The 24,179-nt window shown below is 34.9% G+C and overlaps 2 protein-coding genes across 2 annotated transcripts in view; one reads left to right on the forward strand and one right to left on the reverse strand.

Moving 5' to 3' along the window:
- GNB4 (guanine nucleotide binding protein (G protein), beta polypeptide 4) overlaps nucleotides 1–3,589 on the forward strand; it is a 28,489-nt gene extending 24,900 nt beyond the window's left edge. Inside the window, exon 9 of the mRNA XM_008568110.1 lies at nucleotides 2,381–3,589. Within this exon, the coding sequence (XP_008566332.1) occupies nucleotides 2,381–2,487 (107 nt within the window). The 3' untranslated portion in view covers nucleotides 2,488–3,589. The remainder of the gene's footprint in view (nucleotides 1–2,380) is intronic.
- Nucleotides 3,590–9,243: 5,654 nt separating this feature from the next.
- Nucleotides 9,244–24,179, reverse strand: part of MFN1 (mitofusin 1) — a gene marked incomplete at its 5' end in the record, with an annotated part of 41,219 nt that continues 26,283 nt past the window's right edge. Inside the window, 9 exons of the mRNA XM_008568115.1 lie at nucleotides 9,244–10,118; nucleotides 14,870–15,004; nucleotides 17,142–17,338; nucleotides 18,056–18,208; nucleotides 19,673–19,902; nucleotides 20,049–20,151; nucleotides 20,442–20,546; nucleotides 20,875–21,001; nucleotides 22,629–22,750. Coding sequence (XP_008566337.1) covers nucleotides 10,037–10,118; nucleotides 14,870–15,004; nucleotides 17,142–17,338; nucleotides 18,056–18,208; nucleotides 19,673–19,902; nucleotides 20,049–20,151; nucleotides 20,442–20,546; nucleotides 20,875–21,001; nucleotides 22,629–22,750 — 1,254 coding nt within the window. The remainder of the gene's footprint in view (nucleotides 10,119–14,869; nucleotides 15,005–17,141; nucleotides 17,339–18,055; nucleotides 18,209–19,672; nucleotides 19,903–20,048; nucleotides 20,152–20,441; nucleotides 20,547–20,874; nucleotides 21,002–22,628; nucleotides 22,751–24,179) is intronic.

Below are 24,179 nucleotides of genomic sequence, written 5' to 3' on the forward strand. Positions count from 1 at the left end.
AGAACTATTTTGGTCTCTATGTTTTATGGCACCCATGCTTTTTTTCACGAATGAAGTCTTTTTTCTCTGAGGTTATTAGTGAAAGAATATTTTTTAAAGTTTTCTTTTTCAAGCATAATGTCTTGTGTTTCCAAGTCATTTTTTTCCTCCTGTACTTTTTTAGTCCTCTGTCCTTATTTTTAGAATATTTTCTTAAAGTCTGGTGATTCTTTTTTTTTTTTGTCCTTTTTGAGACCGGCCGCACCGCGCTCAACCAGTGAGCACTTTGAGCGCAATGGTCATCCCTATATAGGATCCGAACCTGTGGCGGGAGCGCTGCTGCGCTCCTAGCGCCGCACTCTCCCGAGTACGCCACGGGCTCGGCCCGAGTCTGGTGATTCTTATCTTCTTATTTATACATAAGAGTTGTGGCGGGAGCGCTGCTGCGCTCCTAGCGCCGCACTCTCCTGAGTACGCCACGGGCTCGGCCCGAGTCTGGTGATTCTTATCTTCTTATTTATACATAAGAGTGAGGCACCAAAATTGTTTAAAGCTCTGTGCACATGGTTGGATGTACTGACTGTAGGCCTCCCTGAGGCCTCTGGTATGTCTTCTGTCCTTTTTTCCTTGGGCTAGCCATGTCCCCTGAGATGGATCTTCTACTTTGCTACTTGTAATATATAAGCTGACTGCTGGTTTGGGGACTGCTTTTAAGAGGAAAACTTGGGGCCACAACAATTAGCAAGTATACTTTCTTTATTCCCCCTCTTCAGCACAGTTTCACCAGTCTCAACTGTGACTGTTTTCCTCCAATCAAGAGACCTTATTTTACCCTCTCTAGTGAATAAGTTTCTAGGCTTAAGACATGGTGCATGACAATCAGTCATCTGACTCTGCACAGCAGAGGAAGATGAGACTTGGGGGAGTCTTACTGATTCTTGAACACTTTCTAATGCAAACATATTTTACCTTATATTTGCCCCTACCTGGTTCCTCTAGTATTGACCCTTTTGGAGGTTCTGCAGTGTAAGTTTTCTTGGCTTGCCAGATCATTCTTGGCAGCTGACCATTATGGGGATCCAAACCCTTGACCCCTTGGTGTTATCAGCACCGTGCTCCTAGTTTACAAAATGTTGTTGCCATTGCCTGCTTTCTTCTCACTGTCCTTGTAGGTTTATGTCCTCACCCTTTTAAACTCCTGTACAGTTGTTGGGGTCTCTGAGGAAATAGAGAGGCAATATCAACATTCCCAGGAATTATTTTCTACAGTCTCTCTTAAGAGACTGTATGGGTTCACAGTTCCACACTTCATAAATAGAATTTTGGAAGTGTTCTGTTGCCCGAAGCCAATTACCTTTTTAAGGTGTTAGATATTTTGCCTGGATTGAATCAGTTACTATCTATAATAAAACAAAAATGTGTTTGTTTTCCACATTGTTAACGTGCTTGAGTTTTAGTCTTGCTTTGCTTACAGCTGGTTTCAAGTTACATAACTGGAACTTTCACCTTAAAATTGAATACTGACTCTTGAATTGCTAATTCATTCTGCTCTCCAGTGTGATGTGTAGTATTTAGCCCCAGTGTTCATTTTCTGTTATTTCAACCCATAATGGTAAATTTGCCTATTGCCAAACATGGCCATACTGGAGGTACTATAGAAAACAAGAGTAGACAAGATGAACCTCTGTTCTTGAGATTGAGTGAAATGATGTGCTTAAATACAAAGAAGGATAATGCAGATTTAAACACAGTACATTAAAATATTCTTGAGAATTTGATATATTCTAATTTTTTCTTTTTAATTTTTATATTTCTTATTTTCTTCTGAAGTATTGGGAATATTTCATTTTATCCTGTGGTGATCAGGATATCAGGTGAATTTAATATGGAACAGAAACTAAAACTAGTTCAGTTTGGTGGTTTCAAAAAGTAATAACATTCCAGGGTTTGGTGGTTAACAGAAGAAAGTAAATAAATTATATTGGTATTTTTGGAAATAGTGATATAAGGCAACTTCTTATGTTTTTGTTATTCTTGTGGTAAAAGGCTACTTCATCGAACTTCATTTAAAATTTTGTTTATGTTGAAAACAGCTCAGTAGCAAAACTTGGAATATCAGGAATTTATTAGAGATGTGGAATAAACTACGGCTGTTTTCCTAGATGTAAGAAAGATGACATAAAAATTACTTTCTAAAAATTAAAGACAAATTGATGCACATGTCAAAAAGTCAAGTAATACAAGAAAGTGTATCTGATATACATGTCCAGCCTACCCCATATCTATCCCCCACTCAGAGGGACCTGTTAGTTTCTAAGCACCTTTCTAGATCTTTATGCATACACGTTTTTAATTCTAAAACTCTACAGTTGCTAACTTTTTACTGAACTTTTTTTTTCAGGTGTTCTTGCTGGTCATGACAATCGTGTCAGCTGTTTAGGTGTAACTGATGATGGCATGGCTGTGGCAACAGGTTCTTGGGACAGTTTTCTTAGAATCTGGAATTAACAGTGTCATATATTTCCTGTTCTCCAATGATATCTGGGGAAATAAATGCTACAGCCTATAGCTGTGAAAAAAAATTCTACCTTATATTTGCAGGTGAAGATTTTTCTATTGGGATTATTATGTATAAAAAGAAGCTTTCAGCAATCTACAAAAAAAAGTGAAAAAGAAAAAAAACCAAGGCAAAGGTGCCTGCTGAGATCAAAAGGACCAGTGAATTAATTTGAGGAGTTGGGTTAATTTAACCTTGATGAATTTTTGCTTGTACTCAGAGTCTAACAGTTATTTTCTTTGTGTAGAACAGAATGTACACATTATAGCAGCTTATCACAGTGTGTTTGCATTTTTTAAGAAATACATTTTAAAATTTGTATACACAAGAAATGTCACATTTTTGAATTTTGTAATGGAAGAACCAGGCACAGTAATATATGGAAGTGATACTATATGTGTGTGTACTTATGTTTGAAGAAAGTCCCCTTGAATTCTGACATTCCTTTTTAATCTAAAAGAAATCCTAATGGCTTAATGTTAGAATGTTGATAGGCTGGGTACCTCTGAGGAGGAGTCATTAGTTTCTTCTGAATCTTTTGCCATATTGTCAATCTAAATGAGTGCTTATTTTTAGTCCTTTGAAGTGACAAATAATCAGAAGGCCAGAGAAAAGAGATTTCACGCTGACATTTTAGACATGCATAAGAAAATTCATTAGAATTTATTATATTAATAAAAAGTAGATAATAATAGCATATAAGTGATTTTTGGTGCTTTAAAAGGCTGACTGTGATCAGTTGACACTTTGAGTAGCCCTCTATACAGTTGGACTTTCCTGTTCATTTCACATCCTGGAACTAAGTTTGTAGAGTGTACTCATATTTCAGAAGTTTCATAAACATTTGTTTGGATGGTCCCTGCTTCTAAAGACTCTTTCCCAGTGTGCTCTATCAATATATGTCTGGATAGGAAATATATAGTGTGACTGTGTTACATTTTTGAAAGAAGTGTCAAATCTAACCAATTGCTAGCACTCGTTTGTTATAATTGTAATAAGGTGACTTTATGAATTTTATGTTCATTAATATAAAATCTGAATTGATTTATAAAATGCCTTCAAATTTCTTAAATTGAAACATTTAAGGTTTTGCTCTTCTGTAATATTTCTAAGTGGATTTGCTACAAAGAATGCCTAGATCTGATCTATGTGACCCTACTTTAAAGCCAAAAGAAAAATTCCTAAAGCAGTTAAGGCAGTCAGAGAAATATACAATACACTAAGTAATTCCTCTACTTATTAATGGTATAATAAAGTGTCTATTACCAGAATGCCCACTGCAGTTTAAACAAATATACTTTTCCTCTTGGATTTTCTTTTACAAGTAACTCTAAATGATTGACAATAGAAGATGGTTAGTCTTGCTTAATGGTGAAGTCATGAGTTATTCTGATATGTAGAAGTGCATTGTGTTTTGTAATTTAGTAAACTGTAAGTTACTGTTAATATAGTTCTGTTAACTTTTGATTACCTATAACCCTAACCTACTACTCCCTAACTATTCAAATTTTACCTATAAATTTTCATTTTTATAATAATCTGCATCAACTATAATGAAGTTAGTATCGGTTTTGTTTATTAAGGTCAGTTGATGTTAGAAAGTGAATAAAGTGGTTAAAGGCAAGTTAAGATAAAGGACCAAAACAGAATATTGTAGATGGCAGGTATGAATGTATGTTTATATTTTGGTTAAAATTTCTATGAACTTATTGGTTATTAATCTTTATCTGTGGACTGATTATATTCATAAAGAACAGCTCTTTGAGATAAGTCCAGAATGTTCTAAAGGAACTTATTCATTTCAAAAGATGGGGGTGGGGGTGGTGGACATTTGCCATGCAGTTTAGCAATTCATTCCAAAATCCAGTTTAAGAAAGCACTTATTTCTGTTGTGTGTAAAAATAATCTTACATATATGAGAGTATTTCCTCTACTCAAGTTATTATAGTAACAAGATACTTTGGTCAGAGGCATACAGACTATAAGAATTCTATGGTCTTAACATATTTTTGAATGACATTTATTTTCATGTTATTAAAGTTTTGTGTAGAGAGGAGTTTAAAGCAATTTCCATGATTAAATATGTACTAGGCAACTGAAAACTAATCACTATTGAACACTTGTGGCTAAGTATACATATGGCCAAATGGTAACTAAGTAATATCATTACCACGTTAATTACCTTCCTAATTAAACCTTTGCTTTCTAGTGATAGGGGTTTCAGTTGCTAAATATATGTATTTGCAGTTTGAATTCAGATGATTGTCTGCTTAATTTTGTTGTTGTGGGCCGGCCTGTTGCTCACTCAGTAGAGTGCAGTGCTGATAACACCAAGGCCACGGGTTCGGATCCCATATAGGGATGGCCGGTTCACTCACTGCCTGAGCGTGGTGCTGACACCACCAAGTCAAGGGTTAAGATCCCCTTACCAGTCATCTTTTAGGGAAAAAAAAAAAATTTGTTGTTGTGTGTAAGAATTCCTGTAATCAGTGAGTTTGATTTGTAGAGGGGAAAAAAAAAAAAATTTGTTGTTGTGTGTAAGAATTCCTGTAATCAGTGAGTTTGATTTGTAGAAACGTTGTATAGTTTGGGTGTTAGTTTTTCAAGGCCTAAAAATATGACCGGATTTAAAGAATTTGCATTATCAAGAATATTGCAGTTCAGACTGGTGTCTATTAATTTTTTCTCCCTTATCTTAGAAGAAACAACATAATGTGCCTCAGCAGGTTGATTTGTAGACTCTAACACCTCAAAAAGAGGAGTTATTTGATATCTGGCAAGAATATTTTAGAGGTACATATTCTTTTGTAAAATGTTATCACCATGGGTTTAGCAAATCATCCCAAAAACATGCTCAAGGAAGCAATGCTTGTTTTCAGCAAGGATATCTCCTCCACTTTGATGGACAGCTATGCTGTTAGAGATTTAGACTAAATATCCAAGGTCCCTTCCTAGCTCAAAGTTTTAACTGTGATTACATACATTGTATTGAATTCTATCTTGATAGAGGGAAAGATTTGGGCTTAATATTTAAATAGCAAGAGCCTAGTATGCAATGCTCCTCATTTTAATGTAGACTCAGATGAACTGATTAATATTACATGATGATAGTAGTGTCCTTGAGATAATGGATGTAGGTGCTTCTAGAATATGTTGAGGAATATTAAAGTTATTAACCTACTGAAAAAAATGGATCTTGACCTCTTCAGGTACCAAAATGAAATTATTATTGTTGAAAAAATGCTGTGCCAGTATTATAACTGACCTCCTCCACACTTTGACTGAGATTTAATAATAAATTAAGACTAAGTGTAAAAATGTTCAGAAACATTTATGCTTTGATGTGAATTTCTCGTATTTTTAGTTATAACACAGTTGAATACTGGGTGATTGCTGGTGTGTTTAACTTAGGGAAACTGATTAAACAATTCCTCAAATGGATCCACCATCATTTTAATAGTGAAGATGTTTTTTGTAGAGTCTTAAGAGTCTGAGGCTTAAAAAATTTTTTTTTAATTAAGTACTATGTTCAGCTTCTTTTCCTTTTGCCATTGTGGAAAGCAAAATTTTAAACTATTTCTTACCTTCTATGAGAATTTTCTAAAACACCCACAGGTTAAACCATCTTTCTTCTGAGAGGAGTAGTAAAATGAATAAAACTGGTATTTTAAATTGGGTTAAGTAGAATGTGATGTACACTTCAGATTTACTAGTTTTGAGGTGAATCAAATTCACTGCTGTATTTAAAAACATGGGTTACAATAGGTACTCAATAAACTGGTTTATAGTAGAATGTCTAAGCTAGCATTCTCTGTTTTAAAAAGTAATTTATTAATAACAGATTGATGGTACACCTTGTATTTAGCAAACGTTTGCATGTTGATAAAATTTCCTTACTCTTTTCTATTAAATCCAGTTACTCATCTTGTACAATACAATTCTAATACAGCATTAAGGAAAAAAAAAAAAACCTGTTAGGTGTATGTTTCAACTGGTGGCAAACATACTCAACAAAATCTTACATCATGCAGTATTTTTTTTAAGAGCTTCAGTGATATGGTTGGTAGATATCGCAAGTCTTTTCTGTCTTTTACACAATGGTGCTCTATCCTATTGTTTTCTCTTTTCAAGGAAGCATCTGAACACTTGCATTTGCATTTTCTTATCCAAAGGCATCCACATCTTTTTTTTTTTTTTAACACACTTGACTAAAATATTTTTCTGTTAAAGCATTCTGAAAATGTCTTCAACTGCAGTGGTTTCTACACACTTGTGGCCAATTGACTATGAATGTCATATGTCAATTAGGGGAAAGGTAAACATGCTAGATTAAAGCTCTTATAAAAGCTTTCAACCATACAAACTATGGACTTGTTCCTTGACTTAACAGTATTTGTGGATCTTTCTTAGTGATTCATTCTTTTACTTGTATAGTAGCTTTGTGAAATAATGTTGCTGTGAATCGATATTGTAATCAATAAAATGCTTTTAAACAGATTTCATTGTTGCATGTTTTAAGTGAATTTTTAGTAGGATTTACTTTTAAAATCAAGTCTGAGAACTGAAATCCAAGATCACCTTCATGCTCAGCCCCAATTCCTTTATCTAAACATTTTTTTTTTTCCCACGAAAAATGAATGGGCTGCAGGAGCAAGGAAGAGATTGGAGTGTTACTGACCTACTCTTTAGTACTGTAAACTTCCAGTTTACTGATAAAAGGCCACACATTTCCATTAAAAAGCAAAAGCCATTCTTCCCCTGTAGCTCCCTTAGGATAATTTAGTTCCCAGTTCTGCTTATGGTATTGATAAGAAATGCTTATTTCGTCTCATCACCACAACCTTGGGGAAAGAAGAATGAGGAAATTAAAGATGTTACATAATCTTAAATTTACTTCAAAATAATGTGGGAGATGGGGATAAAAATAACATTGGCCATAAATTTGTAATTCTTGAAGCTGCATGAATCGTCATAGAGGTTTATTACGCTTTCTTGGCTACTTTTGTCTGTTTAATATTTTTCCATAATAAAGTTTTGGGTTTTTGTTTTAAAGATGTGTCTATGTAAGGGCACATAGCACCATGAGTTGAAGCACAGGGTCCCCTATGACACTTTGGATATTCTGTTTGTCCAGGGAAGAGTACTAGAGAAGTACCTGTAAACTGCATATTTAAGGTGGAAAACCTCTAAAGTGGAAAACGTGCTCCCCCAGTTGTGGTCTATGACATCTTATGCTAAGGACTGATGTATGTAACTTTTACCTACCCTTTCTACACTTGGCCAGGAGAACTAAACAGTAATGTGATCATAAGAGCCAGTCTGCTCAAGATAGTTTATATGCCGACGGTAAAAATGAGAATGGAAGATTAAAACTCACTAAATACTAGTATAAAGGCTACATTTAACTACTAGGCAGATAGGTTTGTTTTATTTTCACCTTGCAAGCTTGCATAATTATAAAAAATGTTTTGTAAAAAGTTTAGGATTATACAAAGTTTATAAATAATCCTGCAAACATACATAGTAAACAATCAAGTATATGTGCAATAACTTTGAACTACATCAGTTGTAATTACATGATCTCTATGTAATTAATTCATGGGCTTGATCATAGGTGCACTTATCTCTAGGTGTGTTGGGTTTCCTTATTTTAGTGTTCCATTCATCTGTTTTCGTATGTGACCAGATGGGACTCCATTCAAACTAGTGATGGAAAACTTTACACCAGAACCACTAAATACCGGTGGTTCCTAAACTTTGGGACCAAACTTCAAGGACCACTCTTGGTGATACCAAACCACTATGCAATTTCAGAAGTTAGAGCACTTTCATATAAAGGGTAAGGCCTTGAAATTGTAACCTAAATTAGCAGTACCCAGTCTTAGACATCAGTATTTCATTTTGTAGTTATCACCGACTCTTACTTGTTGGTGGCCTGTACCAGTTTTTGGGTTATCAATCAGCAATAAAAGCTAAAAACTAATACTCATTTGAATTTATTTGAATACTGCATCCTACTATCTAATTTGCATAAAAAAGTAAATATTTTTGAAAGGCCTCTATGGCCTAAACAATGTTTTCTCCTTAAAGTAATAACTCAAAAAAAAAAAAAAAAAAAAAAAAAAAAGAGTTGCACCTGCTATGAAAAGACAATAGCATCCAGAAGCCTTAAAAGGCACAGAAAAGGAAGTACTGAGTTATTAAAGGAAGAGAAAAAGCCTAAAATTTTACCCCTTCCCATGAAGGAAGCATAAACAATACTTGGTCAAATGCACTGTATCCCCTGGGATCGTGCGTTTCTAACAAGTATCTAGGTGATGCTGATCTGGTAGTCCTATATTTTGTGTAGCAAGGTCCTAGGATGATGTCATTTTTGTATATTTCCATTCCATAAAAGTTTCAATCAGTTTTTAATACGTCTAGGTGATGCTGATCTGGTAGTCCTATATTTTGTGTAGCAAGGCCCTAGGATGATGTCATTTTTGTATATTTCCATTCCATAAAAGTTTCAATCAGTTTTTAATACAATACTAGAACCCATAAACATTTCATTATGGTAAAAAACACAGTAATAATTTTTAACAGAACCCTGGCAAACTCATAAGTAGAAGTCTCCAGTGGGGGAGAACCAGCAATATCCTAGGGAAATGCCTTCTGAACAGCGGCTTTTAAACATTACTATTATCATCCAAAATGCAGACCTCTTGTATCTTTGGCTATTTTTATTACTTAAATCTTTACTCCTAAAACATAGAAAAGCTTTTTTTACTGGAATCACAATTGAAGCAAAGTTGAAAATGTTTCTTTAGAAACAAATCAGGAAACTATTTAGACCCAGATACTTTGATAAGTAACTATAATAACAAAACTTTATACTGTTTTACATCAGTTTTAATGGGAATAAAAGAGGGCGTAAAAACAGCATATTTATTAGTGGTTTACATACCTGCCATGGTGGCAAAAGTGATTGTAACTTGCATAAATAATACATACTCAAGAACATTCCACACTCCTTGGTGCTAAGAACAATGCAGTTTATAAAACAAAAAAAGAAAGTGACTATTCCCAATAAAGGCATCAAAAACTAGTTTTGAGAAAGAAGGTGAAAGGATCATTCTCTAACTCCTGGATGCCAGGAAGCAGAGTTTTTCAGAATCAAAAACAAAGCAAGCCCTAATTAAGAGCTCAAGGCCCCACCCCTCAGGGGTCACATAGTTGGTTCTGTTGCTTTTAACTAATTCATTGTTTTAATACATCAAATGATTTAGCCTTTCTTTACCTAAAATTAAAACTAAGGACATATTATAACACTCTTCAGAAGTGCAAACACCCTGAGATAGATCATTGCCAGAATCTACACAGAGATGTAGGTACTTTGCTATTTAGGTACAATTAGTGTAATTCATACTTAAATGTCATTTCATGAAAGTAACAACTGTCTCAATCTTCCAAGTTCCGTTTCTTCCAAAGCAATGATGGTCACCAAAGCAATCTCTATTGTTAAGATTCTTCTTCATTGCTTGAATGTAGAAACTGCTTAGTAAAATTCTCCAGCTCATTTTCAAGTTGAACAGCTTTATTTCTAATTTTAAAAAAAGAATAAAACATTAACCTAATTATCATAAAGGTCAATGAGAAAAATTCATTCCATTCAATCTTAAAGAAAAATTGGCTAGCCAGCTGCTGCTACCTTTATCTGAACCAGATACAACTATTACCAACCCTTTTCAGAGTATTCATTATTTTTGCTACTGCAGCTTTGCAGTAAACACAGACTTAAATGTCCAGGACCTAAAAAAAAGTTGTAGAGATAAAAGACAGAAACTTCAACAAAGAATGAAAAGCATAATATACAATGGAGTCATATCATCGTACATGGGAGTTATATCCTAAGTTACATTCAGTCATGATTGTCCCTGAAAATTCCCTTTAAGTAAAGCATAAGGTACAGAGTAAGTGGTTTTATGCATATGCAAGGAAGCTGGCAGATGTCGAGGGACCATGGTATACCAAAAATATTTATTTTAAACACTACAATCATACTTGATGCAGCCAAATGCCCATAGTAAGAGGAAATCCGGAACTAAAACTGACAAACAGATTTGTGTCTCCCATTCTCATACTATGCCACGGCATGCACACACTGAGTGAGCTTAGTCTATTATGGAGAAGGTGAGGGGGTCTTATTTTATTGTTGCACACATATGGTTGAGGTCATATAAGTTAACTATACATACATATGCCATGAAATCCACTTTATATATATCTTCAGGCAAGTTAAATTCTATCCAAATAGCTGAGCTTAATGTAGTAACAATGGAGATTCCAAATATTATGGTATTTGTTTTTTAAAAACATTTTCCTATTAGAAAAAATGTTAATTAGCAGATCAAAAATATTCGTACTTATTCAAGTCAGTCCTGCCAAAACCAGGAAGCTACAAAATATGTACCAATAATCTACTTTATCATTTATGTTTTACTATAATAAGATGAAATAACTATTTAAAAACTTATCTAGGTAAAGACAAAAAAAATTCTACTGGATATAGTTTCACCAAATTTGAAAGGCATATTTAGGATGGTCTAACTTAAAACAGAAGCAATGGAATACATAAAATTCACGTGTGAGGGGGTAGGAGGGTGGGCAAGTTGGAAATATCTAAGTGATAGGCAGTCATCTTTTCCAGAGATTTTGAAATTGAGGTGTAATGAGAATGTGACTGCTGATCAGATTAAGACACCATGGATAGTCACTACCACAGGTATTTTAAACATATGCCCCAAAATTCAGGTCACAAAGACAGGTCCCTCCAATTTGAAACACTGGCTACTAAGCTGCTCTTACATGGGCAATTTTATATAGCATATGCCCTGGAAGTAGCAGCAGGGATTAAATGATGCTTAATGATTCTCCCAGACATGCTGGCAAGCCAGCTATTGAGTAAGAAAGCTGGAAGTAAAAACTGCCAAGCAGACCTACTGTTGACATTTCCAGTCCCTATAAGCAAATTTTATTAGACCCCAAAGAATCTGTAAGAAATCATATTAGGCCAGCAATTCACATTTTATCAGGAACTCTCATTTACTTCTGTTGTTTCAAATTTAAGTACCGCCATACCTTGCTTTATTGCACTTCAGAGATACTGCATTTTTTTGTTTTGTTTCAATTTTTTACAAACTGAAAGTTTATGGCAACCCTATACTGATCAAGTCTATCAGTGCTATTTTTCCAACAGAATATGCTCACTTGTGTCTCTGTGTCACATTTTGGTAATTCTCACAATATTTCAAACTTTTTCATTATTATATCTGTTATGGTGATCTGTGATAAGTGATCTTTGATGTAACTATTGTAATTGTTTTGGGCACCCAGATAAGACGGTGAATTTAATCAATAAATGCTGTGTGTACATTCTAACTGCTCCACCAAACTGGCCATTCCCCTGTCTCTCATTCCTCGGACTTCCCTATTCCCTGATACACAGCAGTATTGAAATTAGGCCAATTAATAACTCTACAACAGCCTCTAAATGTTCAAGTGAAAGAAGAGTCACAAGTCTCTCACTTTAAATCAAAAGCTAGAAATAATTACGCTTAGTGAGGAAAGCATGTCAAAAGCCTTACTGCTGATTTGGAGAAGTTTTAGTGGTATGGATAAAACAGCACACCAACCACAACATTCCTTTAAGCCAAATCTTAATACAGAGCAAGTCCCTCTCTTCAATTCTGTGAAAGCTGAGAGAGGTGAGAAAGCTACAGAAGAAAACTGTGAAGCTAGCAGGTTTGGCTCATGAGATTTAAGAAAAGAAGCTGTCTTCATAACATCAAAGTCCAAGGTGAAGCAGCAAGTGCTGTTGTAGAAGCTGCAGTAACTTATCCAGAAGTCCTAGTTAAGATAATTGATGAACGCAGCTACACTAAACAGATTTTTCATTGTAGATGAAAGTCTTATATTCGAAGATGCCATCTAGAACTTTCATAGCTAGAGAGGAGTCAATGCCTGGTTGTGAAACTTTGAAGGACAGGCTGACTCTCTTGTTAGGGGCTATTGCACTTGGTGACTTTAAGGTCAAGCCAACGCTTACCTATCATTCCTAAAATCCTAGGGCCCTTATGAAGTATGATAAATCTACTATGCCCGTGCTCTATAAATGGGACAATAAAGCCTGAATGATATCACATCTGTTTACAGCATGGTATACTGAACATATTTAAAGTTACTCTTTAGACCTACCACTAAGAAAAAAAGATTCCTTTCAAAATAATCCTCTTCACTGACAATGCACCCAGTCACCCAAGAGCTCTGATGGAGATGCACAAATTAATGCTGTTTTCATGACTGCTAACACAACATCCATTCTGCAGCCCACAGACTGAGTAATTTCAAAGTACAAGTTCGTAAGGCTATGGCTGCCACAGACAGTAATTCCTCTGATGAATCTGGGCAAAGTCAACTGAAAACCATCTGGTAAAGATTCACCATTCTATTAGCTCAGTTGGTGAGAGCACAGTGTTATAACACCAAGGTCAGGGGTTCGCATCTCCATACTGACCAGCCACCAAAAAAAAAAACAAAAAACAAAAAACAATTCACCATTCTAGATACCATTAAGAACATTCGCAATTCATGGGAGGTCAAAATATCAACATTAACAGGAGTTTGGAAGAAGTTGATTCCAAGCCCTTATGGATGACTTCAACCCTTATGGATGAGGGGTTCACGAGTTCAGTGGAGGAAGTAACTGCCAATGTGATGAAAACAGCAAGAGAACTAGAATTAGAAGAGAAGCCTGAAGATGTGACTGAATTGCTAGAATCTCATAAAACTTTAATGGATGAGGAGTGGCTTCTTATGGTTAGCAAAGAAAGTAATTTCTTTTTTTTTTTTTTCCTTTTTGTCTTTTTTCGTGACCGGTAACGGGATTGCAACCCTCGGTGTCGCGCCCGCACCGTGCTCAGCCAGTGAGCGGACCAGTCTCTATATGGGATCCGAACCCTTGGCGGGAGCACCGCTGTGCTCCCAAGTGCTGCACTCTACCGAGTGTGCCACCGGGCTGGCCCGAAAGTAATTTCTTGAGATGGAATCTACCCCTGATGAAGATGCTGTGAACATTGTTGAAATGATAACAAAGGATTTAGAATATTACATAAATTTAGTTGATAAAGCAGTGACAACATTTGAGAAGATTAACTCCAAATTTGAAAGATCTACTGTGGGTAAAGGGCTATCAAACAGCACTGCATGCTACAGAGAAATCTTTCATGAAATGAACAGTCAATTGATGTGGCAAATTTCACCACTGTCTTATTTTAAGAAATTGCTAGTCACCCCAACCTTCAGCAACCACTACCCTGACCAGTCAGCAGCCATCAACACTGAGGCAAGACCTTCCACCAGCAAAAAGATTGTAACTTGCTGAGGCTTAGATGATTGTCAGCATTTTTTTAGCAATAAACTATTTTTTTTTTCCTTTTTTGTCTTTTTTACTGATCGGTAACGGGATCGTTGCGCCCGTACTGGGGACCGGCAATGGGATCGCAACCCTCGGTGTCGCGCCCGCACCACGCTCAGCCAGTGAGCGGGAACCGGTCTCCACATGGGATCCGAATCCTCGGCGGGAGCGCCGCCGTGCTCCCAAGAGGTACACTCTCCAGTGCGCCACCAGGCTGGCCCAATAAAGTATTTTTTAATTAAGGTATATACATTGTTTTCTTAGACATAATACCATCATGCTCCCAAGCGGTACACTCTCCAGTGCGCCACCAGGCCGGCCCAATAAAGTATTTTTTAATTAAGGTATATACATTGTTTTCTTAGACATAATACCATCGCACACTTAATAGACTGTAACACACTTAACAGATACAGTATAGTGTAAACATAACTTTTATATGCACTGGGAAATCAAAAATTTGTGTAACTTGCTTTATTGTGATATTTGCTTTAATGTGGTGTTCTGGAACCGAACACACAGTATCTATGAGTTATGCCTGTATACCCAACAGTCCCCAAGGAGAACAGAAGTCATGGGTCTTGGACATACAGGACTAAAAATTCACTTTTAATTACCAAACTTCCGTTCTGAAAAGGGACTAACATAGCCTAAAAAAAAGTTAAGTTTCAATCTATAGATTTTCTTTAAATTCAGATTTGTTCTCATTGAAATTAGCTTTCATTGAAATTGCAGAACATGTAATTAAATATGGAAGATTTTAACTTAAACCAACAAAGCTATGAGTTGTAATAAAAATTCATTAGTGATTTTACATATTCACATTTGATAATGAGACCAGTAAGTGTTCATATTATTGAAAAAAAAGGCTTAAATACCTTAAGAGCTTTGAATTGTTTTGTATTTTTTCCAACTGATCTATTTCTTTGGATAATCTAGCAATTTCTTCTTCCACATGTCTTTGAGTAATATCAACTTGTTGGCACAGGCGAGCAAAAGTGGTAGCCATTTCTCTTAAAATAAAAAAACAATTGATTAGTAGTCATAAATGTCTTCTAAAATAAATAGGCTTTAATTTAAAGTTTATATGAACAGGAGAACATATTTTTAAAAATACCTAAATCATAAGGAATCAGAGAACACTGATAAGAATGGTATAAGAGAAGGTATAGCACTTGCAAATTTAATATAACTGTAGGCTTAATTTCATCTGGCCTCAAGACAAATGCTCAAGAGGCAATATTAGCTCTGCTAAATGGTTGTGAATGTGAATAAGCTATCTCCAACATTAGACAAATAAAGCATGTTTCATTCTTTTAATATTTAGCTAGTATATTTTAACTGAGTAGTTACTTGAGGTTGCCTCCATTAGAGTGTAAAGTCCTCTAAGAGGGGATCAAGTTATCTTCAACTTTTTATTTCCCATAACCTAGCATAGTTATTACATGAGAGGCAATTAATAATTGATGATCAAATGAATGGAAGGCTACATTAACTTTCTTTTTACTTATATGAACCTCAGCTCATCTCTTTTGTAGGTCCAGTTATCTTCACTAGAGAAAAGATCTTCCTTAATACAAGTATGAGTAAATTAAAATTAAAACTATCACAGAAAATAGCTCAGAAAAATATCTGGTGAATGAATGAACAAGTTCCTAAAATCTTTGGTCTTCCTGTTTCCTTCTTTACAGCTATAACTATATTAGCTCAGGTTTTGATCTTGTGTCTGAAACGATACTACTAACTTCCCTACAATTCCTATCTCCTTAGTCTAAACCATTCCATATACTGTATCACTGCAAAGTTATTTGCTCTACAGCTAAGTGTTGGCAGCATCACTCCAAGGATTCCTAATTATCAAAATCCCAATTTCTACACACACAGACAGGGCTGTGTCCTACTGTTAGGTTTATACTCAAATGTAACCCCCTATGCATACATCTGCCACACTGAAATTTTCTCTTCATGTTCTTGAACACGTTCCTTCCCCTCCTACCTTCCTGCTTTTGGTTTGGGTTGTTTTTTATGTCTTATCTTCCTATTCTGTGTGTTCAAATTTCACATGCTACCTCTCCTCTAGGAAACTTGGTCCACTATCATTCATGATTTAAATAACTTCTAGAGAACACTTTATCTTTCTCTTATACTACCACTTTCACTTTGTATTACAATTAGGTACATTATTTCTTCCACTAAATTGCAATTATCTTGAGCTCAGAGAACTTTTTAATTCTGCTCTCAGCAGTATCCAAATATAGAATATTGTGCCTTGACTTTTTTTTTTTAAAAAGATGACCGGTAAGGGGGTCTTAACCCTGGACTCGGCGTTGTCAGCACCATGCTCACCCAGTGAGCTAACCGGCCATCCCTATATGGGATCTGAACCTTAAAAAGATGACCGGTAAGGGGGTCTTAACCCTTGACTTGGCGTTGTCAGCACCATGCTCACCCAGTGAACTAACCGGCCATCCCTATATGGGATCTGAACCTGTGGCCTTGGTGTTATCAGCACCACACTCTCCCGAGTGAGCCACAGGCTGGCCCCTTGTGCCTTGACTTAACTGGAGTTCTATATACTTTTACTAAGTCAATGAAACAAACACTTTAAGATGTATAAAAGCAGAAATTGGGTGGACCTAGGTATTTATTATGTTATAATAAAATTCTCTTGAGATTTAATAAACGATACCTTTAAACTTATAAACTTATATTTATAAAAATAAATTATGCTCACGATAAAATCAGGAGCCTGCCCACTGCTTAGCCTATTCATTAATGGTAAGAATTCAATTTTCATAATTAAGAAACCACAAATGTCTTAAGGGAAAGAACATAAATTTAGAATTGGTCTGCTGAATAACTGTCTTCTGAAAGCCCTTCAGAGTCTTTAGGAGTTCCTATCTACCAATTTTCAAATGTTAAAATCTAATCAGAAGAATGGGGAGGATAACAGTGATTAGGAGGGGTAGAGGGCAGAAGTAGGGTTTGGTATTTCTCTATTTTTTCACCTTGCTGGTGATTAGAAAATGTGTTCATTTTATGATAATTCTTTGAGCTGTACACTTATTTTGTGCATTTTCTACATGGATATCATACTTCAATAAAGTCTTTTTTTTTTTTTTTAAACAAAAGATACATCTTTCAACTTACTGTTGTACTTGGTGGCTACAGTTTGCACTTGTGAAGCTAACAATCATCTGCAATTTTTCAGTTGCATAGTTCACAAACTGCTGTTTAAAGGCTCTCTCCTTGGCACGGGTGGTCCAGGTCAGCCTTTCATAAAGATACAAAGCTCCATACATACTTAATGAAACAGATATGAGTTTCCACCCTATAGTTTTCCAAATCTGTAAGATAAAATCACAGCTTACCTGAGAAGAAAAGGCACCACTTTGGAGATTATATTAAAAGGCATCTTTTTAGCTCCCTACAGATCTTTGAGTCAGATCCATTTTCTAAAAATGTATATTCGATTTCCATGAGAAAATCTGAAGTTACCAAAAATTGATCAGATTGAAAGGGGATCAGTACATAAATATCAGGCAAGAACTTTTATAACTTGCAGATTTGGTAAGTTGATTCAATGTATCTCAAAGAAAGATACTAATTTTTTTTAGGTCAGAGGTTTCACAAGCCAAAGCACGTACATCTGTGCTGTTACAATATGAAAAAAAAATTTTTTTAAACAAATAAAAACTACTACTAAAAAATAATCCTTAATACTTCAAGACTGATAGGTGTGGCATTCAGAGAAGGCCAGACAGGGCACCTGGACCTTTCTTGTTACTCCACTGTACAAATTTCATTTCTTTGTGTGCTGTAATGTAAAAATAGTTGGAAAGCACTGTTTTAAAGACCAGCTAGTTGTTAATGTTTCCTTCCTAAAGAAATATATACCTATATTTTTTAAAGTTGTGAAACTCTTTAATTCACTACTTTTAATCTATATTCATATCATTTTATAGATCCTAGAAACAGAAGTAAATATACCTTTCCTTTAGTGATCTAATAGGCAACTTTGCAAAATTTTGATTTGTAATTATACTAAAAGTAACATTTCTTACCACTCCTCCAACAACGATGATGCCCATAGAAGTTCTAGATGTAAGAGAAGCTAATCCTGTTATTAAGGTGACCATGATTTCTTCCTGTGATGCATTATCTGGCGTTGCTGGATTGGTAGGAACAGTGGGAGTAGAAGCTAAAGATCTAGGGAGCTGATAAGTTGGGGGAGTGGGAAAATTAAACAACTATAAGTAAAACAGTTGTATTTAAAGGATTCTTTTGTATTTCTTTCAAAATTATACTAGTAAATATATGGGGAAAAAAATGGCCCCAAGTAATGAGTGTACCACAAATATATGTAGGAAATAAAAATGGTTTGAAAATTATTTTCTAGGGCTGGTCGGTTAGTTCAGCTGGTTAGAATGTGATGCTGATAACACCAAGGCCCAGTGTTCAATCCCTATACCATTAACCATCAAAAAACCCCATTATTTCCTATGATATGGACTGATGATATCATGAATAGTAAATTTTCATAGTATACAGTGGAGTCTATCTGTAACAGCAAGCCCTCAACTGAGGAATTAAAAATGTATTTTAAAAAAATCATCTCACGGGCCGGCCCGGTGGCGCACTGCTACAGTGCGCCGCTTGGGAGCGCGGCAGCGCTCCCGGGTTCCTGTACTGGCCAGCTACCAAAAATAACCCAAAAAAGGAATAACATGCTAATACATACTACGACATTGATACCATGATGATAAACCTTGAAAACATTATGCTAAGTGAAAAAAGCCAGTCACATATGGCCACATTTTGTATGATGCCATTTATAGGACTAATCCATATCGACAGAAGGCAGATTGATGGTGAGGATGGAGGTGGGAATGATGACTGACTACAAATGGGCATAAAGAATCCTTTTGGGGTGACAGAAATGTTCCAAAACTGGATTGTGCTCATGGTTTTACATCTACATAAATTTTCTGAAAAATTACCAAACTGACAAATTTTAAAAAGGTTTTCTTTTATAATGCTAGCACTTATTCCAATTTATTTGAATTCCTGTACTGGCCAGCTACCAAAAATAACACAAAAAAGGAATAACATGCTAATACATACTACGACATTGATACCATGATGATAAACCTTGAAAACATTATCCTAAGTGAAAAAAGCCAGTCACATATGGCCACATTTTGTATGATGCCATTTATAGGACTAATCCATATCGACAGAAGGCAGATTGATGGTGAGGATGGAGATGGGAATGATGACTGACTACAAATGGGCATAAAGAATCCTTTTGGGGTGACAGAAATGTTCCAAAACTGGATTATGCTCATGGTTTTACATCTACATAAATTTTCTGAAAAATTACCAAACTGACAAATTTTAAAAAGGTTTTCTTTTATAATGCTAGCACTTATTCCAATTTATTTGAAGTCTGAAAACAACAAATTTTAAGATGAGAAAATGAATGTAGAAACACCTACAACAATAACAAATGAAAACTTTGAGATTGGCTTTCCCTTATGCACAGTGTATCTAATTCAAAAATGGCTTTATGAGAAAGATATTAGTTTATAAATATACAGATTTGGTAAAGCTTGTCCTATTACAGAAAATCATATGAGCAAAATAAGAGTGTCTCAACTGGTAAAATAAAAGATACATACCTGCAAGATAGGCTCTGATAATCCTAGAAGAACCCTCTGAGCATTTGTAGGGCCTAAGAATCGATGCACGAGTGAAGACCAGCCCAGGGAAAAACGAAATACAATATCCTCTTGAAAATCTGAACATAACTTGTGGCAATTTAGGTCATAGCTGAGATCAAATTTCTTGCAAGGGACTAGTGTATGTAGCTTATTCTGTACACCAGCTGGAAGTAGTGGCTTCAAATTTTCTATAAAGAACAAAACTATGACATTTATTTTAAGAAACAGTAGTAAATAATGTTTACCTTCTATAAAAAATCCCAAAGGAAAATAAACCCTTACCAACAAAAGAAAGGAAAAAAACAACAAACAAACATGTAGACATAAACATTACCAATAATTTCCTGCTGGGATTGAAGCATTGAGGTATTGACTTCACTGGTACACCGATCAGCCAAATTTCTTCCCATTCCATCTTCTATGTGCTTATTTAACTCCTATTAACAATGGTAAATGTTCACATTATTCTTTCTCCAGCAAGTATACATATTTTATAAAGACTTGAAAAATGTAGTAAATACTAAAATGATCTTAATCTCATCTAAGAGGATGAATTTTCATTGTACTTTTACATACAAGATAAACTTATTACAAGGGTGCACAAGAGATATAACAATTTGTGTACTGAATGCCATAGACACTGAAATGGCCGAACCACTAAATAAATGAGTATAGAATAAGGTGAGAAAACTATCTCTAAATAATTTTTAACTACACTTTTACTTACACTTTTATATACTTTCAATACACTTGGAGTTGGATGAAACTCAGAACAAAATTCATCAACCAAAACCGACAGTCGACAAATTTCATCTGTCATTGCACATGAAACCTGAAAATATTTAAAAATCAGAGTTATAAAAATTGTAAACAAGACTATCAGCTACTCAAAAAAATAAATTTAAAAAAAAAAACGTTAAAATATTCCCTTAAACTACAGGGATAACATTTTAGCACTGTCAAAAAAATTTCCACGAAACCTGAAAATATTTAAAAATCAGAGTTATAAAAATTGTAAACAAGACTATCAGCTACTCAAAAAAATAAATTAAAAAAAAAAAAACAACGTTAAAATATTCCCTTAAACTACAGGGATAACATTTTAGCACTGTCAAAAAAATTTCCATTTCCATATGTTTTAATCATAATGTTATCTTTACCTTGTTTGCCACCTCCTCGGTAACCTCCTTGATTTTTTTCTTAACATCCAGTGTTAAAAGGTTCATCTGGTTTTGGATAAAGTCCAGTCTATCAATTTGGTCTTCCCTCTCTTCCATTGAATAAACCCTATTACAGTATAAAAGGGTAATCAATATTCAGAGTTTATTAAAGTCCCAATGGGACTTAAGCAAGGGCACTCATTTATGTACTGAACCATCATTAGAATGACACAAGGTGAAAAGAAATCTCATACTTCAACATTTAAAAAGATTCAAATAGTATTTCATTTCTATGTGGCACCTAAATCCCACAAAGGATTAATAAGGATTCTAAGTCTCCAAACACTTTGTAGATATATGAAAATAGAACTCGAGACTGACTTTAGTTATTAAACAGGAGTCAGCAAACGGTTCCCTAGCAAGCCAAATCTAGCCAACTGCCAAATTTTGTTATAAAGTTTTCTTGGAACACAGCCACATCCATTCATTTACCTAGTGTCAACATATTGCTGCTTTTGCTCTAAAACTGTAGAATTGAGTAGCTGCAAAAGAGACAGTACGGCCTACAAAACTGAGAATATTTACTATCTGGCCTTCTATGGAAAGTTTGTGTACCACAGATTAAAAGGAAAACAAGCACCTCAGATCCTTTTAAAGAAGATCTTTAGCTAAAAGAGTTTCCAAGACATTATAATTATATAAACTATCACATCTTCTGCATATTTAGCTCAATGTTCTATATATTTTAAAACCAACAAGAAGGTCAATCCAGATGACCAAATATTGGGTATTATAATAAAGCAATTGAGTTAAAAGGGACTTCTATGGCAACACAATCTTATTATACAGAGGCTGAGATCAGACTCAGGGTTCACCCTTCAGTTTTACATGCTGGTAGTTCTCTGCATTCCTGAAAATGTACCAAAATCAAACAATAGACTTAGATGGCATATAAGGGGGATTCTGTTTCCAAGAACAGCAAATATATTGAAAATTCCATCTTGTGGAATTACCTCATCTTGGACTTAATCTTTGATGCTTTATATGTTTCCTTCAACTGGCTTAAGCCCACTACCAGTCCAATTGAAGCTTAACATCATTAATTTTGTCACATCTAATAACATCTTAATCTTTGTTTCAAGCATACCAAGTTTGTGAGATCTATACATTTCATCAGTAATGTTGGTACTTTCACGTATTTATTTCCACCTTTATAAGGTAATGAATTGAATAAAACAATACAGTACAGTAAGACATATAGAGAGTATTGCTTACCAAATCAACTTTATAGTTGGCAGGTAGTTATCACTTTGTTCACCCGCAGGTAAACAAAAAACCACACTTGGCATAAAAGAAATTTCAAGTTATCATGAATATATAAAAGAATGGATCATGGGTTGAATGCAAGAAGAGGATCACCTGTTTGGGACTTCTTCATAAAATTCCACTTGAAGAAATGGTTCTTCCACTGCTTTAAAGATATTTTAAAGCCACTAAACATTTTAAAATCACAATTAATACACAAAAATACTGAGATCCAGGGAATGTAAATGATGTATTCAAGGATACCGAATTAATGTATATTTACACTTTCAAATGTTCATTTAAAGATATACAAGTAGACATCTGTTAACCTCACAGGTTGATTTTAGTGTGAAAAGTATTAACAGTACAACAATTTAAAACCTTAGTCTTAACAAAAGTACAACACAAAAAAATTAACATTTTTATGTTGCAGTAAAACGAACTCATACCTTTTCTCTGCTGCTTCCACGTTTATTGAATCCATTATGTCTTTCACAGTATCTAGTATCTGTTTAGCTCTGATAGTGTGCTGTTCAAACTTTGTTTTCACTGCTGACTGCGAGATACACTCCTGCGAGGGGCCCAAGCCATAACACATTACTGTAATTCCATCGCAACATTTTCAGGAATTTAAACACAAAAACTTGCTGTTCATAACTTTTACCAAAAGAGAAATAAGGATAGAAAATAAATGCACAATATACACAACTTAAAGTTACAAAGGTTTAAAAAAACTGAAAAGATTCAAAAGTAAAAAGGAGTTTAACAGCAAGTTCATATCTTTGTGTAATTTTACACAGTAATGTGCAATGGTTTGACTACAACATATTTCAAAATAAACCAACCAGGTACTGTTTTCAATGTTAAAAAAGGTTTCCCATTAGAATTACTAAATTTATCTGGATCACCTGTAATACAATACTAGTCCACCTATCTTGACTTTTCTCATACTTGCAATAAATAACCTAATCAAGCTCTTAATTGAGTTGTGAATTAGAATTCTACCTTATTTAAAAAGTTAGTTGAATAAAATGATTCATATAAGATTACTAAAAAGGATTTCTATAGATTAAAATGTGCAGAACTTGAAAAATAATCTTTAACAAAACAGCTTAAGCAATGTTTTAAATCATTTATAGAAAAATATCTGCAGCTATTTCAAAGATAATCCTATTATCACTAGACTATAGTGTGTGCATACATGCTTGCACGATGCCCTATCTCAAGTTTCACTTTCAACCTAACTGCAGCTCACAACCCACTGATAGTTTTACAAATAAATCAGTGTTTCATAACCAGTGTTTTTTTTTTTTTGTCCTTTTTTGAGACCACGTCCGAACTGCGCTCAGCCAGTGAGTGCACCGGCCGTCCCTATATAGGATCCGAACCCGCGGCGGGAGCGCCGCTGCACTCCCAGCGCCGCACTCTCCTGAGTGCGCCACAGGCTCGGCCCATAACCAGTGTTTTTTAAAAAACAGAAGAGAATACATCAGAATGAATCACATATACGAGGGTATATCAAAAAGCTTATGGAAAAATAAAATTGAAAGATAAAACAAATCTTGCTATGAACTTTTTGAAGTACTTTGTGGTAATGGATACATTTATTTTGCAAAATTTTTGTTTCAATTTTCAATGTATGCAATTCTACTTGTTATTTAAGATAAACATTTTTTACCATCATTCGTCATCATCGAATGTTTGCAAAATTATTATATTACAATTGCCCACATTTTGTTTTTACTTTATGGAAGGTCAAATTCTGTACTGATGTAACATTTGAAAACAACTACAAATGTTTACAGAGAAACACTATCTAGTCTTTGGACAATCTAAGAAAAGCTAGCCTGGCTCACATCAACATCAGTAACTATAATAGATGTCAACAGAAGACATGTTTGTTTTCTTTGGTAAATTTTTTTTTTTTTGTCTTTTGACTTTTTCAGTGTCCGGCAACGGATCGCAACCCTCAGTGTTGCCCCCGTACCGGACCGGGGACC

Source organism: Galeopterus variegatus, unplaced genomic scaffold (assembly GCF_000696425.1).
Source record: "Galeopterus variegatus unplaced genomic scaffold, G_variegatus-3.0.2 Scaffold374, whole genome shotgun sequence".
Classification (NCBI taxonomy): domain Eukaryota; kingdom Metazoa; phylum Chordata; class Mammalia; order Dermoptera; family Cynocephalidae; genus Galeopterus; species Galeopterus variegatus.